At 40.8% G+C, this 19,738-nt stretch overlaps 1 protein-coding gene across 4 annotated transcripts in view; it reads right to left on the reverse strand.

The window, feature by feature from the left end:
• The window catches only part of phf14 (PHD finger protein 14), a 105,966-nt gene that overhangs the window by 31,480 nt on the left and 54,748 nt on the right, over window positions 1-19,738 (reverse strand). For 3 of the 4 annotated variants that reach the window (XM_069715104.1, XM_069715103.1, XM_069715102.1), the window contains exon 16: window positions 16,198-16,319. In XM_069715104.1, coding sequence (XP_069571205.1) covers window positions 16,198-16,319 — 122 coding nt within the window. Of the gene's footprint in view, window positions 1-12,721; window positions 15,016-16,197; window positions 16,320-19,738 lie in introns of those variants that run through there. The other variant, XM_069715105.1, reaches the window with a different exon arrangement.

Consider the following 19,738-nt stretch of genomic DNA (forward strand, 5'->3'; position numbering starts at 1 on the left):
GGGCCGAGCTTTGAAATATACCTCACACAAATGTAGCTATAAGCTATATTTCAGACATGCTTTTAGAAGAACATTTTCTTCCAATGAAAAACAAGTATAAATATTGATATTGATTTCTAAGGTGTTTTAAGGATTCACATATACCTCAGGTTTTTCTTGTTAACAGACACATCAGTATCATCTGGATAGATGTGGAGCCAGCAGCGAGATACTGATCCTTCCTCCTCTCCTCAGTCAATAAAATGTGAAGGATTTATTTGGAGACCAACCTCAACAGTTTCTGTTTCATTTTGTTGGAATTGTTTGGTCTTTCTGTGCTGTCGTTTCGGCACTAACATCATGAAATCGGGTTGCTTGCTTTGTTTAAGAAGCTGTCTGTGCATGATTAATTGCAGCCAGTGTTTGGATATCAATTATCAGTCCTCAGCAATAAAGCCAGCTTTGTGTTGGATGTGTGCGCTGAGAGGAATTAGGCAGTTTGATGATATCAGATGTGATGGCTCTACAGACAAATGCAATATGGTGGATGGCGACAGAGCCTCGGGCTTTGACTGCAGCAAAATGTTAAACGAGATTGACGTTCAGCAGGATGGACAGAAAACATCTTCTGTCTGAACAGCTTGTTGGGGGTCCTTCAGATCTCTTTTGTTCACTTCAAATTAGTATCCATGAAGGCCGTGAGTAAAAGCAAACCTCAACCCACTATGTATTTTTCATATTATTATTGTTTTCTAATAATACATAGAGAGGCAAACAACAGTCAGAAAAGGTGGATTCATGATTCATTTTTCAGTTTATACAGAATACTGATACCTGATTTAAAACAGACAAGACCTTCCTTCCTTTCCTCAGATGTTAATACACATTTTCACTTTTTTTGTTTTTCATGAGCTGAGAAAGTACTGCTCAAAGTTGTTAAATTCTCTCTCTCTTCAATTCTTGTGGTAAAAATCAACCATTATGGGCTACATTAACAAGTTGACTGAGGTTCTGAAAATGAAGCTAACTACAGAAATACAGCTTCTGGCTTGCAGCTTCATCTGTCTGAGATGTCATTAAGAAACGACAGTTTCCGGAAGATCCAGAAAACCTTCAGATAAAACTGCACCTCTGCAGGGCAGAAAGATTAAACCCCCACATGACTACAAAGGAGCTGCAGGAAGGTGTAGCTGACACAGGAGGAGTGGGGCACTGTTTCATTGTGCAGAGATGATGCACAAACCGAGTCATCACAACCTGAGTTAAGGAAGTTAAACTGGGGGTTTGTTTTCGGCTTTGACTGTTTCAGTTTCTTGCCATGCCAGGGATTGTGATCCCAGATCTCAGCAGTTAACTTGGTGACATATTATCAGCAGGAACGATGGACCTGGTTGTAATAGCCCAGAATTATCCTGTAAGTCACCACCAGCATACAGCGGGGACTCTACAGCCAAACTCTAATAAGCATGGTTATGGAATGCTGCCCTCTGGCACCAGACGAAGAAAACCTGTGAAATCGGTGTAATAATACAGCGCGGTGTTTACACATTAAGCACGGAAGATTTAGTAAAACCAGAGTAGAAATTTAATTGGCATAGATAATTGGCATCTTATGAGTTGCAGGGGCATAAGCTAACAGCTGCTGCACATTAGCACAAATATGCAGAGGCAGGTGGATCTCTCTCTCTCTCTCTCTCTCTCTCTCGCTCTCACACACACACACACACACACACACACACACACACACACACACACACACACACACACACACACACACACACACACACACACACACACACACACACACACACACACACACACACACACACACACACACACACACACACTCTGTGTGATGGGCTGAGCAGGCATATCTGCCTAGGAAACGATGGGAATTTAAAGTGCCCTCCAGCCACCTTGTGAATAGAAGACAAATGACCAAAGTGTGTGTGCTCCACTAATGAGCACACTACTATTGTTGCACACAAACTGCCAATTGATTTCACATGAATCTCCAACTAAAGCAGAAAGGAAGGAGCAAACTCGCGGGTTTCACTGTTGGGGGGCCTTGAAGACCTTTCTAATCCACAGGAGGGCTCTTTTGTATTTAGCAACATGGTGACGACGGCACACGTGTTTCTTTAATTATTTTCCCTTAGTGAGCCCTTTGTAATGTTTGTTATGTATCTTTGGGAGGATCTTTAAATTAAAGCACTGCTTGCTGATGATGCAGTTCTGTGTCTGTGTGAAAGTTTTCCATCTTCATTTATACACTGCTCAAAAAAAATAAAGGGAACACTTAAACAACACATCCGATATCTCAATGAATGAAATATTCCAGTTGAAAATCTTTATTCATTACATAGTGGAATGTGTTGAGAACAAAATAACATAAGAATGATCAATGGAAATCAAAACTTTTTTTTTTATCTCATGGAGCTCTGGATTCAGAATCATACTCAATAAAAGTGGAAAAATCAGATCACAGGCTGATCCAACTTCTGTGGAAATTCCTCAAGACAAGTCCAAATGAGTCTCAGTAGTGTGTGTGTCCTCCACGTGCCTGTATCACTCCCTACGACGCCTGGGCATGCTCCTGATGAGACCACGGATGTTCTCCTGAGGGATCTCCTCCCAGACCTGGATCAAAGCATCAGTCCACTCCTGGACAGTCTGCGGTGGACGTGGCGTCGGTGGATGGAACGAGACACGATGTCCCAGATGTGCTGGATTGAATTCAGGTCTGGGGAACGGGCAGGCTCGTCCATAGCATCGATGCCTTCATCGTGCAGGAACTGCTGACACACTCCAGCCACATGAGGCCGAGCATCGTCATGCATCAGAAGGAACCCAGGGCCCACTGCACCAGCATATGGTCTTCCAATGGGTCTGAGGATCTCACCTAATGGCAGTCAGGGTACCTCTGGCTAGCACATGGAGGGCTGTGCGGCCCTCCAAAGAAACGCCTCCCCAGACCATCGCTGACCCGCCGCCGAACCGGTCCCGCTGGAGGATGTTGCAGGCAGCAGAACGTTCTCCACGGCGTCTCCAGACTCTGTCACGTCTGCCACATGTGCTCAGTGTGAACCTGCTCTCATCCATGAAGAGCACAGGGCGCCAATGGGGAAGCTGCCAATCTTGGTGTTTTCTGGCTGTAAGCACAGGTCCCACTTGTGGACATCGGGCCCTCATACCACCCTCATGGAGTCCATTTCTGACAGTTTGAGCAGAAACATGCACATTAGTGGCCTGCTGGAGGTCATTTTGTAGGGCTCTGGCAGTGCTCCTCCTGTTCCTCCTCGCACAAAGGAGCAGATAGCGGTCCCGTTGCCGGGTTGTTGTCCTCCTACGGCCCTCTCCACGTCTCCTGGTGGACCGGCCCGTCTCCCGGTATGTCCTCCGTGCTCTTGACACTGTGCTGACAGACACGGCAAACCTTCTTGCCACAGCGTGCATTGATGTGCCCTCCTGGATGAGCTGCACTACCTGAACAACTTCTGTGGGTTGGAGACACCTCATGCTCCCTCTAGTGGTGAGGGCGCTGGCAAAATGCAAAAGTGACCAAAAATCATCCAGAAAGGACGAGGACAGAGAAATGGTCTGTGGTCACCACCTGCAGAACCGTTCCTTTATCGGGGTTGTCTTGATAATTGCCTCATTTCCACTTGTTGTCTGTTCCATTTGTACAACAGCAGGTGAAACTGATTCACAATCACTGTTGCTTCCTAACTGGACAGCTTGATTTCCCAGAAGTGTGATTGACTTGGAATTACATTGTGTTGTTTAAGTGTTTCCTTTATTCTTTTGAGCAATGTATTATGGAAGGTGGGACAAATTATTATCATCTTTTTCAGTAAAATTGAGCTTTACATTCACCCTGAGAAATGATGAACACTTTCACAGTCTATTACTGTAAGAGCCCAGAAATACCAGCATTCAGACAGAAATCCATTCTTTCAATAAGAGGAATCATTTACAAAGTCAAAGGTCATCCACATGATGCTGCATGTCAGGGCACAATAATACTAGCCAAAGTACATGATGACATATAACCTACCTTTACTATGCCAGGACCATTTCAACATTATCCCCAATATTCTTTTTTGCTTTCAAACTTAATATCTATATCAGTTATATCAGTTTCCGTCTATGAATTATGGCCACTAACAGATGCAGAACATGTTTGGCCTACATATAGTTTAGGGGAAGCAGAGGGAACCTGCCACCCAAAAGTCTTCAGCAACTCCTACGCAGTGTTTTTTTACATTCCCCAAACTGCTGGATTGTTGCTTTAATTTAATCAACTCAGATATTCCAGTAAGCGGACTGTCACCGATCTAACCAGGCTGGTTTTTAAATGGTACTGCCAGTTGGCTGCAGTGTCCACAATTACATTTTTGCCTCAGCTGCCAGGGGAAAAAAACTTTTTTGCTCCAGAAACATGCTAGAATCACACTAGAATTCAGTAGACCAATTCTACACCATGAACTACTGTACTGAAGGTTGTGCAAACATGCCTTCAGCTGCAGGGGTTCCTAAAAAACTCAAATTTATAAGAATTGTTTTCAGATATTTTGCACACTGTTGGTCACTCATATTCTGTTCCAGTCCAATGACAACACATGGCTGTGTAGGATTTCTGGTTCCTCAGGTGACACAGATTTAGGTTCTTTAAGTAAAACAATATTGTTGATAATATCCTACTATAATTGAGAGAAGCTGGTTTGTCCCACCTTCCTCCACTCCCCTCCTAACCTGCCTCAAAGTCTTTGAATATGGTGTATTTTATATTTGTGTTTCACTCATTCCATTGCATTTTCAATGTTAAATAGCGGTTGGTATTTGCATCATTCTCATATAGAAACACAAATCACCGTGGGTGAGCGGAGATGCTGCCAAACACAAGAGATTGGCACACAGTAGCGAATCTCCAGACAAGTCAGGTAAGAACTCTGAGGTGTATTTCTAATTTGCCGTTTGGTATTAAAATGCTAATGAGGTACCTGCTAAGCAGAACAAAATTTGCATGAAAAATACTTACTATGACCTTAATATATAGTTATACAATATTATTATTGATACACTCTGATATGGCAGCTGTGTGTGTGTGTGTGTGTGTGTGTGTGTGTGTGTGTGTGTGTGTGTGTGTGTGTGTGTGTGTGTGTGTGTGTGTGTGTGTGTGTGTGTGTGTGTGTGTGTGTGTGTATGAATGCTTTTTTGGTTTAGTACCGTTCACCTTTCATCGCATCATTCCCAAAAACACCATTGGCACTGCTTGGAAATCTGCATTTTGGACAAGATATCTTTGATGGGTGGGGACAAAGGGCCAAGGAAAATCAAGGCAGGTGGGGGGAGAAAGCAATGGGGGGTGGGGGCAAACATTCAGAGATCAGGGGAAGATAAAGGACAAAGGTTGCAGTGCCCAAAGGGCGCTTTGTCCTGGTTGCCTGTAATAGTACGAACATCGCTCTAAAAATACACATCACACCATTTTATTTCCCAAGAAGTTTACATCTCAACTGGTAATTTCACTTTCAATTTCACACTATTGTGTGTCTTGGTAGAGACTATAAGTGATATTTTCAGCTTTAAACCACAAACAATTGAGATTGTACTAAACACTAACATCAGTCCAGAAACATGGTCAAAATGACAATGTTATAATGCTAATGTTTGACATGTCATTCTTACTATGGTTGCCATGTTAATTGAGCCCATTAGCATGCTAACTTTCTCCAATTACAATGAAACACAGTAAACATATGACTGAATGTGAGTATTTGGAGGTATTTGGCCATAAAGTTTGTTTTGTCAACTGAATTACTTTTCAAATGTACATACAACTGTGTACAACAATAAATGAGCGTATCTTCACCCAGAACAACATTCAGAGCTGATTCAGACTGTGAAGTCGGAGGTTTAGTCTGTTGATAGTGCTTGTTGTGCTCGGTTCAGTACAAAAGTAGCCTAAATTTGCATTATACAATATATTAATAGCTCAGCAGTCAATTTTCTTACAAGAGAAATATCAGATTCTAATTTGGCTTTGGTGGCCTTTTAATATGCTTTTAAGGAGGAAGTAATACACTGTGAATCACAGCTGAGCTCTCCGTCACCTGTGAGTGGAGCTCAACAACAATGCACTGTTTAGCGTAGTCAGTCAAACATATTGTTGACAGTGATGTTAGTTCATGTAAAATAAATCTCTTTCTGGTAAGACCTATTGTCTAAAATGCTAAATTTCCGTATAACATTTTGCACCAAACACCAGAAGATGTCCAAATATTACCCTGGATAAGTTTGACCTGCTGGTGGCACTACAGGTCAGAAGATCCTAAGCTGATAAATGTCCGGCATTCTATTTTTGACATATTTCAGTTAACAAACACTTTTATTTTCTTGTTTGGTCAAAATGTTTCTACGCTGACATGCGTGGATCGGATGGTTAGTATTTCCTTTTCCCCTCTTAACTGCATCTTGCTCAATTTAGATTTTCTGGCTGCAGTAACAGTCAAGACAACCAGGATGACAATCATCAGAACATCCATCCAGAAGCCTTTGGTAGATTTCACAGACACACCGTTGATGTTTTCTTCCAGTCTGTGGTTCCAGCCAGAGGATGGTCAATCCCAACCCTCACTGGCTGATCTACATCAGGTAGCCAGTGTTGTTCTGAGTCTCTTCACTGTCACAGTCACCTGCTACCACCAGCCTTTATCTGGTCCCAACACTGCCCTTACACACCCAGCCACAGCAAGGTCCTTGATGTTATCAAAGCAATTTGGCCCTTCTTTAATCATTGGGAAAATTGAGCACCCCCTTGTACTTTGGAAGCGGACAAAATCCAATCACTCATAAGAGAGGCTATTGATTGATGTAATCTTATTGGAGGTGAGGTGGTGGAGGGGACATGATTGATTGCTTTTGTCTGCTACATGTGTTGCTCTCAGTTGGCGATTTGTGTCCACTTTCATCTGGTGTTTAATCTCTGTGTGAAGTTCTCACATCTCTCTCCCTTCCAGCGTGACCCAGGCACTAGTCCTCGCTGAGTGAGGCTGACGGCCAACAAATCTAAGATAGCTTCGTTTGATCTCTTCCACCTCTTCAAAATCACAGGTCTCAAAGAGGAAGCCTTGATTGCCCAAGAAACCGCCAAGAGCCCCCATTCATTAACAGAGCCTGGAGGAATATTCATTCATCTGTCACCACAGCTAATGACATCTCAGTGATGAGGACATAGATGACACAATACTAAATCCAGTCAGCCGGACTGAACTGAAAATTAAGTATCTAAAAATGGACTCTTCAGACTTAAAAATGAACAAAATATTTCAAGCTAAGTGGATCATATTGAGGCACAGGAGAGGAACAAATCCTACAAGTATAAGATTACTATTTTTAACTGGATTCTTTAAAAAAAAAGAATAGTCAGAACCACCGGCAAAAGGCACTTTGCATAAATGCTTGGGGTTTTGTGTTGTCCAACAGAACGAACCTTATCTTATCAAAACTGCAAATATTTAGTTCACAGATATGATATGATGTCATGCAACATAATTTTACATTCTATGATATATAACATTCCCTGAAATGTCATTGTGATTTGGTGCTACTGCTCTTTGCAGTAGTGACATAATTGTGTGTAGATGTGTTCTTATAACTAACACGACTCTATAATTCATAAACAAACCAAACAACCTCAATATGGCAATGGGAAGCCCTGCTGTAAATAGATCCATAATCTTTACATATGGACAGAATTTTCACTATTTAGGTAAACATAAGTAAGGACAGAGAGACAGAAAGACATGTTGCATAGGGGCTCCAAAAAGTTAGAAACATCCCTGCTAGCTGGTGTGTGTAAGTAGCTAAGAGAAACTGAACCATATAAAGGAGCCACACATTGGCAAGGACAAAATGTGATCTCATTGCAGTCTTACGACCCAGAGGGGATGAAGAGAAGTAAGTGATGTGTCTAATGTTAGTGACATGATTTAAGCTGTTGCTTGAATTATACTCATATTTAATGTTACCTATTTGTATCTTTATCGTCAGCTCACCGTAAATGCTGCTGACATTTTACATTTGATGTCAAGAATAACACTGTCTCAATAACTCGGGGATGAACTTCCTGTTGAAGCCGCAGCTGTCGTGAGGTCAGAGGCTGGCAGTTCAGGGTCCGAGTGTTTACTTTCTTGATGTAACGGTTAAAAAAACTGCAGTGTACCACCACAGGAAGTCACTTCCATTTTGCATTCATCTGAGCATCATTCAGGCACGTGACAGGCAATCTGACAGGATTTTGCGAGAATAACTATGTGCTGTCTGGATATGTGCATGCACATGTGTGTGTATTGTCAAGTAGGTTTCATAAGAACTGAGTGCTACACAGTACGTGCAGTTTATTTTTATCGTCGGCCTTTCTTACATTACAAGTTTTCTTTTTTCCAACACTTGACTCAAATTCTTGTCCCCCCCTGTAGTTTAACATTCTGATTTGCTTCTAAAAAATAGTACTAAAGGAAAACAATGACAAAAGTCAAACTGACTGAAGCACTGAGGTCAGTAGTCTTTATGATAACTCATAGAAATTGGCGGGACATTGATACTTGTTGCTTCCCAGCTGCTTTGCACCCAGCCATGGGCCCATGTAATGACAGAGGGTAAGCAGCCTCAAAAACGTATTTTCTCTGCAACAGCACTGGTGTCTGAGCCCAAGTGGCTGAAGGAAGGCAGTGAATTTATCACAAGTGGGCGATTCAATTACTGTGGGAGTGACCACGTGACAGAAATCAATATGACACAAAGCACTCAGCCATTGACTCTCATCCATGACAAAGTGTGCCAGCGTCTTTCCATAGAAAAGAGTAGATTATTGGCCTCCTACTTTTTGATCTATGGTTGGGCCACCGCAGCATTATAAAAGAGCCATTGTTTTACAAGACGGGGAGGTAAAGAATGGACTGCTGAAGCCGCACCTACGGTAAAAGCCGATTTAGAGCAGCTACCTTTATTAGCTTATCTGCAGCTGGGATAGAAAGGAAGTGAAGGGGAGTGATGTCTACAGCTCTCACCTTGTGCTGTGTGTGTGACTGAAGTTTCTGGTGTTTGCCGGCAGGGGGCCCCAGCAAACTGAGTACCACACTTGAAAATAATTGATTTCGACTGTGCCCCCACCTCTGTAGGACAAACTCAAGTCCTGTAGCGTCTGACCTGAAATTCCACTAGTAATACAAAGAGCTTGTAGTACACTGGAACTCTTTTCAAACAAGTCTATCATGAGGTAATCAGTTAAGATATAAAGAAGCTGTACGGCTTTGAGGTTCATGGTCAGGGTGCAATGATTAAAAATGGGCAGGAGGAAAACTGCAGTTACAAAGGGATAAGAAAGAAAGCAGTTAGGAAGGAGGGAAAGAAGCGTCTACCTCAGGAAGCACTGGAGCGGACCCACATAGTGGTGGAATCAGTGGGATAAAGAGACAGGGGGAGAAGTAGGGAGTAATAGATTTTAGCTGCTTGGCCACACTTCCCACACAGCCCCAGTCCCAGCTCTTGTGTTTTCTGTTTTAATAGGAGGGGAAAAGGGTGAAGTCAGCAAAAACAAAATGCCGCCATTAAATCATCTCCCTGGATCTGGTGTCAGAGCAGTAATGGGAAATGCACTCATCATTGGAAAGGTTACTGCTTTCCAGAACCTCCCTGCTAGCTTTTCTCTCTCTTTATCACTTGGCCCCTCCTCTTTCTGCATCTCCGGGCCTCAGTCTCATCCCCTATCCAAAAAGCAGCTGCCGACCTGACCCGGGGTTTGCCGCCCATTCAGTGAGTTTGTTCCATTTTACAGAAATGCCATGGAATGACGCTCCATCAGTGTTGAACAGCAAAATGTCTCTCTCTTCCAAAATTGTTTTAAGAACAAAGGCTTCCTATCTGCCTGCTGACAAAGTGCCTTTTCTTTCCATACATCTGATATTAGCTTGTTACACGACTAGGATAGCAGTGTTGGCTCGTCTCAAAATATTTGATGGTTCAAGTGCCCACGGGCAATGTGACCAAAGGTTCTAAGCACAGCCGTATCTCGTAGCCATCATCACTGGAAATAATCTAATAATCTTACAACTGAACAAATTGAGCTCTTAGTGAAAGCCACAAAATCAGAGAGAAAGTTCCAGAATATTAATAATAAATTTACCCTTTGTCATAAATATTTGTCAAATATTCAAGGTCAGTTAATAACCCAACAGCTCGACATCGCCCTGAAATCTGTTGTGGATGAATAGTAATATACTTTGGGTGATTCAATGTTCCAGTTACCTTTAGTTTGACATTCTTACCAAGGGCCACCCAGAAATATATCTATAAACAAAAAACAGGTAGATGTATCATGTCAGCACATGATAGTAACCAGAAATGGCTGTATAGAAATGCAAAAATATTTGGTTGAGTCTTTAAAAAAGAGGGACACCATTATTTAGTACATAGTTTGATAGTTTTCATTTATGCATTGTAAAAAAATTACCATCCATCCATCCATCCATCCATCAATCAATCATCTATATCCGCTTTATCCTGAACAGGGTCACGGGGGGCTGGAGCCTATCCCAGCTCACTTTGGGCGAAGGCAGGGTTCACCTGGACAGGTCGCCAGTCCATCACAGTGCCATATACAATTTAAAATAAACTTTTTTTCCCCCCCTTTTTAAATAGGATATGCACTTAGATGATGTTATGGTTTGTGCTTCAGGTCCCACTATTTTGTGGTTCCCACTAGGATCCAACTTCTCAGCATAATGGTTTGAACTTACGTTGTGTGTTGGTAGAAATGTCCCATCAATAACACTTTTGTCTGACACCAAGCTCAACCATATGTCAACTTTAACAGATATCTTATGAACACACATTAAAAATACCATGACATTTCTCTCCAAAAGCCTCGGTTTTTGAATTTTTGCGTTACTGATACAACCCCACTTCCAAAAAAGTTGGAACGGTGTGTATAATGCAAGTAATAACAGAATACAATGATTTGCAAATTATGTAAACCTATATTTAATTAAAAGTCGACCAAAATCAACATTTTAAATGCTGGAATTGAGACATTTTTTTGTTTTACGAAAAAAGATATGCTCATTTTGAATTTGATGGCAGCAATACATTTCAAGTAATTCACAACTAATTACGTTACTGGCAACAGATCAGTAACATTATCAAGTATAAAAAGATCATCCCAGAGAGGCAGAGTCTCTCAACAATGAAGATGGAGAGGGGTTTACCACTCTGTGAAAGACGGTATGGGCAAGGAGTGCTACAATTTAAGAATAATGTTCCTCAATGAAAAATGGCAAAGAATATGTCATCATCTACGGTTCATAATATCATTAAAAGATTCAAGAGAATCTGGAGAAATCTCTGAACACAAGGACAAGGCTGGAAACCAATATTGGATGGTGGTGATCTTCAGGCCTTCAGGCAGCACTGCATTAAAAACACTATTCTGGAGTGGAAATCACTGCATGGGCTCAGGAACACTTGTGAAAACCATCGTCTGTGAACACAGTTCATCGCTGCGTCCACAAATGAAGGTTAAAACTCTCCAAAGAAGAAACCAGATAGAAACATGATCAGAAACACCGCCGCCTTCTCTGGACCGAGATCATTGAAGATGGACTGAGGTGAAGTGGAGAACTGTCCTGAGGTCTGATGGATCACAATCTGAGATTATTTTTTAGAAATCATGGACGCTGCATCCTCCAGGTTAAAGAGGAGAGGGACCATCCAGCTTATTATCAGCAGTCAGTTCAAAAGCCAGCATCTGTGATGGTACAGGGATGCATTAGTGCACATGACATGGGTAGCTTGAACATCTGGATGGAAGCATCAATGCTGAATGATATATTCAGGTTTTGGAGCAACATATGCTGCCATCCAGACAACGTCTCTTTCAGGGAAGGTCTTGTTTATTTCAGCAGAACAATGTCCAACCACATTCTGCACGTATTCCAACAGCATGGCTCCATAGTAGAAGAGTCCGCTGATAAACTGACCTCCTGCAGTCCACATCTGTCAATCATTGAAAACATCTGGAGCATCAGGGCATTAAAAATACAACAAAGGAGACCCTGAACTGTTGAGCAGCTGAAATCCTATACCAGGCAAGAATGGGACAAGACAATTTGTAACTATGTTGAATTAGGTCTATTTTCAATCAGTTATGGGTTTACATGATTTGCATATCATCGCACTCTCTTTTTATTTGTATTTTACACAGCGTCCCACCTTTTGTGGAAGCGAGGTTGTATTTTGGCCACTAATCATTAAATGTTTTGCTACTTATCTGCCAAAATAAAGGCCTAAAACATATTTGCGTCCTAGAGTACATGTGCAATATGAAAATGACAGATATCTTGGCCAGCTTCAACTTCAGAATCTGGAGAAATCTGTGTACACAAGGGACAAGGCTGAAATATATACATCTAAATATATATAAAGAACCTTGTATGTAACTCAAACTCTTCACATATTGTAAGTAGCTGCAGTAAGAGAATCTAGCAGATTGGTTTGAGACTTTACTTTCTGTGGGCTGAGAAGCAACATTTTGTGTGAACCACCCCCGCGCAAGAAGAAGGCCACTTCCCAGGTGATAAATCACAGATGACAGAGGGCATTACACGCACAAACGGGCCGCCGATACCGCACCTTTAGAACAATTAATTAGCTGTCTGACACTCATTTATCACTGCAGCAATAAGGTGAAAAAGTCAAGAGTTTATTAAAGCTCCGCTTAATTTTCGAGAGCTATAGGCCAGAGGCTGAGACACTTCACATACACAACAGCAGCAACGTTCACATTCTTACCTCATACAGAATCACATGATACAGTACACAATTAATCAGAAATATTCCCATAAAAGCACATCTGTAAACAAATGTTTGCCAAAAGAAAATATGGTCGTCGTTTCAAGACAACATCACAAATCAGAGTTCAACTCTTAAGAATACAAGCTTATCATATATGTGTAAATAAGTAAGTCGGCGTAAAACAAAGACCTAAATGTTTTGCCTCTTCAATAAATACTGTACACATCATCACACTACATAGCTACCTGGTACTCAGATTTGTACAAGACCACATCACTTATTTTCAGTTTGAAGTTATAATACAAAGCTGTGTAAATAAATATAGCCATGCAGTGTAGAAATGACACGCAGTCCTTGAGACTGACGATGAGTGATGTGGAAGGAATGATCTTATCTCGAAAGACAAACCCAGTGTGGTGTTATTTCTGAACACAGAGGCAAAAAGTAGTAAACTGCATGGGTTTGACTGCTCCCAAAAGCATGCATGAAGGACCCTGGATGGGCAACGGAGTGACATAGAGGGCAAAACGTGACACTTGTCATAAGCCCTGATAGAACAGCAAGCAGCTGCTGTTTTGACAGCACTATGGACCACCAGGGACACAGAGACAAAGCTGAGTTTCCTCCTGTGGATGTGTCAGTTTGACTGTCACTTTAAGATATGGAGACACAGGCAGACCTTCTAAATGTCTATTGACACTAAAGACTATTCAAGTGCTATTACTGCTAACTACACTAGATTATTTCTACTACAGATGCTTTATGGCAGCATTACTTAACCGCTATACTTTGTACACCAGAAACACCTTTTCTATACACAATACTTTTCTTAATACTTCTGATCCGCCACAAACTTTAAAAACACAACACAACACTCAAGTCTGGGAAAGCGTTGGTTCAAGTGCATCTGCAATGAACCACATTTACACCGAAATGCTCAGGCTGATTGGGTGGCAGATGACTTCAATCAATAATAGCGATTGGTATTGATTACAAGTCTTTGAGGGAGGTTACAAGTGCAGAGCTCCAGCCTAGAACCATGTGAAAAGACTTTATCTAGGAAAACCTCTATGTTGGTAGCAGGTGAGCACCTGGAGGCATGACAGGATTCATTCAGGACAGAGTCCAAAGCCCCAAGATGCCAAGATCAACTGACCAACAAAGTGCTATCAATTTAAAGCACGTCTAGCTTTTTGCTGTGTTTCCACACTGCGGGCATTCCGAAAGAGTGAAGCAGCTAAACAAACTCAGTGGCCGTGTGGGTATTCAAGAAGCTGGTCAGCTATGGACAAACTTACTATACTCGCCAGTCAGATTTGAACGCAATTGTAAATTGTAAATTATTGTAATTGAGCTTCCTAGAAAAGTTGCTTTCTTTGTGGAAAACAACATGTTCATGTTTCAGTAATGGGTATACTAAAAACTTCAACCAATGAATTCATAAAAACTGACTAGTGCTACCTTCCTGCCAATCATATCAAATTAAAACTTGTTTCCACTCCACAGCTGACAGATCTTTGACTGTGTAATATGTAACTTCAAAAAGGTAATGAAGCCATTTCATGGGCTCTTTAAAGATATCAGTACTTAAATGGCTTGTCAATTAAATATGCATCAGTTGGCTCGATGGAAAGCTCTTTAGAAATGCTGTACTTATTTTGTTTCAGCACTCTGGGTTTCTACCAAAGGAGCCCAACAGAGTTGTTGTGGTTACTTGCTGTATTGCTGTATTTATGTGTGTGTGTGTGTGTGTGTGTGTGTGTGTGTGTGTGTGTGTGTGTGTGTGTGTGTGTGTGTGTGTGTGTGTGTGTGTGTGTGTGTGTGTGTATATATATATATATGTATGTATGTATGTTTATATTGTATCCACAGCTGGTCACAAACACAATTAAATTAATAGTAGTGTTTAAAAGGAGATATGAGTCTAACATTAAACAAGAAAGAATATTAGCTCCAACCACACTTCGATAGATTCAGACAGTTCGGTTGAATTTTCGTTGGAGAGTTGCTGGTCCAGTTTGGATCAGAGGTGGTTGTGGGGCGGCGTGACGGTCTCGTTCTTCAGCCTGACTCGAGCACCATTCTTCAAACGCCTCAATTTGTCCCTCTCTGTCTCTAAGCCAATGGTCATCTGTCCCGAGATTTTACGGGAGGTGAGGTGGCTGCCCCGGCTCTCACAACCTGTGCAATGCAAAGATAGAAAGAGTCAGGGCAGCACACCTCACATCCCGACCAGCAACCCTTCCAAACCAAACGCTCCCTCAGGAGCACCACAGTTCAAACACAAACACTATGGTATTCCCGTGATAAGCTTTTTCCCATCTGTTTCAATGATACTTTTCTTGCCATAAGAATACAATTATTTTTTAAAAAGCAGTGCAAATGTCCCTTCATAAACTTGAATGAGAAGGTGTAGATCTATTTCTACATTAGCTTTTCTTGGTAGCTCCTGTCAGTAAAGGCTAACCTGTGAAGGTGTGCAAAAGTAAACATTAAAAAAGCGAATTTTAAAATTACAGCCGTTCCATATTCAAATCATATTCAAAAGAGTCTCAAATAATAATCCTTTATGAACAAATAATCAATCCTGAAATAATCAAGAAACACAAAGAGTTGCAGCACTTTAAGTTGAGTTGAGTTTGCAGCAACAACAAATGAAAGCTGGACCAGATGAAAAACGAAAAAAAACAAAAAAAAACACCTGCCATTAATACAAATCTGTTTCAAAAGAAGACGTAATGTCACTATTTGACAATATACATTGCACCCAGTGGAAGGAAAAATGATGGGAGACGGTATCACACTCAAAGGGTTAGTTATGTTATTCAACATAGCTGTTCAAAACTCAACAGCTGGTTCAAGTTAAAATGAGACTATGGCAGTTTTGGAGAGGCAAAACTAAAGGGAATTTTCTTCAGGCAGAAGCCTGATTAAAATAGAGAAACATTTTTTGTAGGTAGTTCATCACATGACAATGTGCCTGCTGTAATCTAGATTTTTTTTTTTTTTTTTTAATATAGAATTCCAATGCCAAACAAAAATCCTGTTTATTAGATGCCTGACACCTGAAATTCAAGAAAAGAAGCAGAATAAATTGTGCCATTCATTAAGCATTAATGAACTGTGCAAATGTATGTGGCAGGTCAATATAGGAGGCCTATGGAGAAGACACCCTCAGCCCCCTCTGCTGCTCAGCCCAGGCGGCCAGAGCCTAATGAAGACTGAACTTTAATCATCAGGAGGATATAGCTGCCTCATGACACACACACACACACACACACACACACACACACACACACACACACACACACACACACACACACACACACACACACACACACACACACACACACACAAACTCACCTCACAAGGTTCTCGTTGTCGCCTGGTCCTTTGCAGGTTGCACACTCAGTCCTTGTGTCATCAGCTTTGGGTTTTTTCTGCATTGAAGACTGGCGCTGTCTGCGTTCCCGTGGCAGTGGTTCCTATGGAAACATGGCTGATTAGAAATGAGATGGTCTCTTGTTGGGATGTAAAAAGGAATAAAATGGTAAAGTAAGAGAGATGGGGAGAACCCTTCGAGCTTGGAGTGTGCCATATCATATCGTTCACAGCAATACCAGTATAATTCTAACGTGATAAAAGAGTATTCATATCGTCATAATGGCAATACTCCGACCTGTTGACGTAATGACGTCATACTGTAATACAGTGTAACGTATGACATATGTTCGCAGCTTATCCAGCAGCAAGCAAGGCAGAAAGCTGCTGTATTCTAAAGGTTTTCAGTTCAGTCTGACAGTTAATTAATGTTTGTGCTATTGCTCCTTTCTATGTGCCTCACAAAGGGTGGCTCCGCCCCTACTCCACACACACAGAGCAAAGGGTGGCTCCGCCCCCACTCCTCACACAGAGCAAAGGGTGGCTCCGCCCCCACTCCTCACACAGAGCAAAGGGTAGCTCCGCCCCCACTCCACACACAGAGAGCAAAGGGTGGCTCCGCCCCCACTCCTCCCACACAGAGCAAAGGGTAGCTCCGCCCCCACTCCACACACAGAGCAAAGGGTGGCTCCGCCCCCACTCCACACACAGAGCAAAGGGTGGCTCCGCCCCCACTCCACACACACAGAGCAAAGGGTGGCTCCGCCCCCACTCCACACACAGAGCAAAGGGTGGCTCCGCCCCCAGGGTGGCTCCTCACACACAGAGCAAAGGGTGGCTCCGCCCCTCTCCTCACACACAGAGCAAAGGGTGGCTCCGCCCCCACTCCACACACAGAGAGCAAAGGGTGGCTCCGCCCCCACTCCACACACAGAGCAAAGGGTGGCTCCGCCCCCACTCCTCACACACAGAGCAAAGGGTGGCTCCGCCCCCTCTCCTCACACACAGAGCAAAGGGTGGCTCCGCCCCCACTCCACACACAGAGAGCAAAGGGTGGCTCCGCCCCCACTCCACACACAGAGCAAAGGAGAGGCTCAGGTGAACAAGTTGACTAGTTATGTTACTGTAAGTGAAATAAAAGTGCAACAAAATTAATTTATTAAGGGACAAACGTTGACCGCAACATTTAGAAAATCTGATCAAAACATGGCTGAATCTGCCGACAGTGGTGAGGAAAAAATTGGAAGCTTTGCTGCTGATCATGGTAGTCGTCCTGGCAGAGCAGCAGCTCGCCTGCTGGTACAGCTGCACCGCTGCACTCAGCGCTGTAAACAAAATCTGAATATCAATCAGTTACTGTTGTTGTTTACAAACTGAGAGATAATTTTTGTTTAGTTTATCCTAATATTTGAAGGCAAACTGTGGCTGCATGCTGACATACAAATCTATGAAACTCATTTTGTTTAAACAGCATGGCGTCAAAATTAACAATCAAACATTTTTCTGTATTTTGTCATATCCAGTCTGGTATTTTGACCATCATCAACTTGTCTTTTTTTGGAGCCAGAGGTGACCATATTTGGTCAAACTGAGGAGGAGCGAGGGTGGATGCGATTTCAAACCATAGAATAACATCTACTTGACTATACTTCAGTTAATCAAACCAGACACTCCCCGGATGGATGGACAGATGGATACGTAGAAGGATAGATTATATGGATGGATGGATACATAGAAGGATAGATTATATTTATGAATGGATACATAGAAGGATATATTATATGTATTGATGAATACATAGAAGGATATATTATATGGATGGATGGATACATAGAAGGATAGATTATATTTATGAATAGATACATAGAAGGATATATTATATTTATGAATGGATACATAGAAGGATAGATTATATGTATGGATGGATACATAGAAGGATAGATTATATTTATGAATAGATACATATAAGGATAGATTATATTTATGAATAGATACATATAAGGATAGATTATATTTATGAATAGATACATATAAGGATAGATTATATTTATGAATAGATACATATCAGGATAGATTATATTTATGAATAGATACATATAAGGATAGATTATATTTATGAATAGATACATATCAGGATAGATTATATTTATGAATGGATACATAGAAGGATAGATTATATGTATGGATGGATACATAGGAGGATATATTATATTTATGAATGGATACATAGAAGGATAGATTATATGTATGGATGGATACATAGGAGGATAGATTATATTTATGAATAGATACATAGAAGGATAGATTATATGTATGGATGGATACATAGGAGGATATATTATATTTATGAATGGATACATAGAAGGATAGATTACATGTATGAATGGATACGTAGGAGGATGATTATATTTATGAATGGATACAAAGAAGGATAGATTATATGTATGGATGGATACATAGAAGGACAGATTATATGTATGAATGGATACATAAAAAGATATATTATATGTATGAATGGATACGTAGGAGGATATATTATATGTATGAATGGATACGTAGGAGGATATATTATATGTATGAATGGATACATAGAAGGATAGATTATATGTATGGATGGATACATAGAAAGATAGATTGTATATATGAATGGATAAATAGAAAGATATATTATATGTATGAATGGATACGTAGGAGGATATATTATATGTATGAATGGATACATAGAAGGATAGATTATACGTATGAATGGATACATAGAAATATATCTTATATGTATGAATGGATACGTAGTAGGATAGATTATATGTATGAATGGATACATAGAAGAATAGATTATATGTATGATTGGATACATAGAAAGATAGATTATATTTATGGATGGATACATAGAAGGATAGACTATATGTATGTATGGATACATAGAAGGATAGATTATATGTACGAATGGATACATAGAAAGATACCTTATATGTATGAATGGATAACTAGAAAGATATATTATATGTATGAATGGATACGTAGGAGGATAGATTATATTTATGGATGGATACGTGGAAGGATAGATTATATGGATGGATGGATACGTGGAAGGATAGATTATATGTATGAATGGATACGTAGGAGGATAGATTATATGGATGACTTGATACATAGATGGAAATATTGTATGTATGAATGGATACGTAGGAGGATAGATTATACGTATGAATGGATACATAGAAGAATAGATTATATGTATGAATGGATACATAGAAGAATAGATTATATGTATGAATGGATACATAGAAAGATATATTATATGTGTGAATTGATACATAGATGGAAAGATTGTATGTATGAATGGATACGTAGGAGGATAGATTATATGTATGAATGGATACATAGAAGGATAGATTATATGGATGGATGGATACATAGAAAGATATATTATATGTATGAATGGATACGTAGGAGGATAGATTATACGTATGAATGGATACATAGAAGGATAGATTATACGTATGAATGGATACGTAGAAATATA

Source organism: Brachyistius frenatus, unplaced genomic scaffold (assembly GCF_029030835.1).
Source record: "Brachyistius frenatus isolate BFR_SWC_R1_liver_20210118 unplaced genomic scaffold, ASM2903083v1 Contig_138, whole genome shotgun sequence".
In the NCBI taxonomy this organism is placed as follows: domain Eukaryota; kingdom Metazoa; phylum Chordata; class Actinopteri; family Embiotocidae; genus Brachyistius; species Brachyistius frenatus.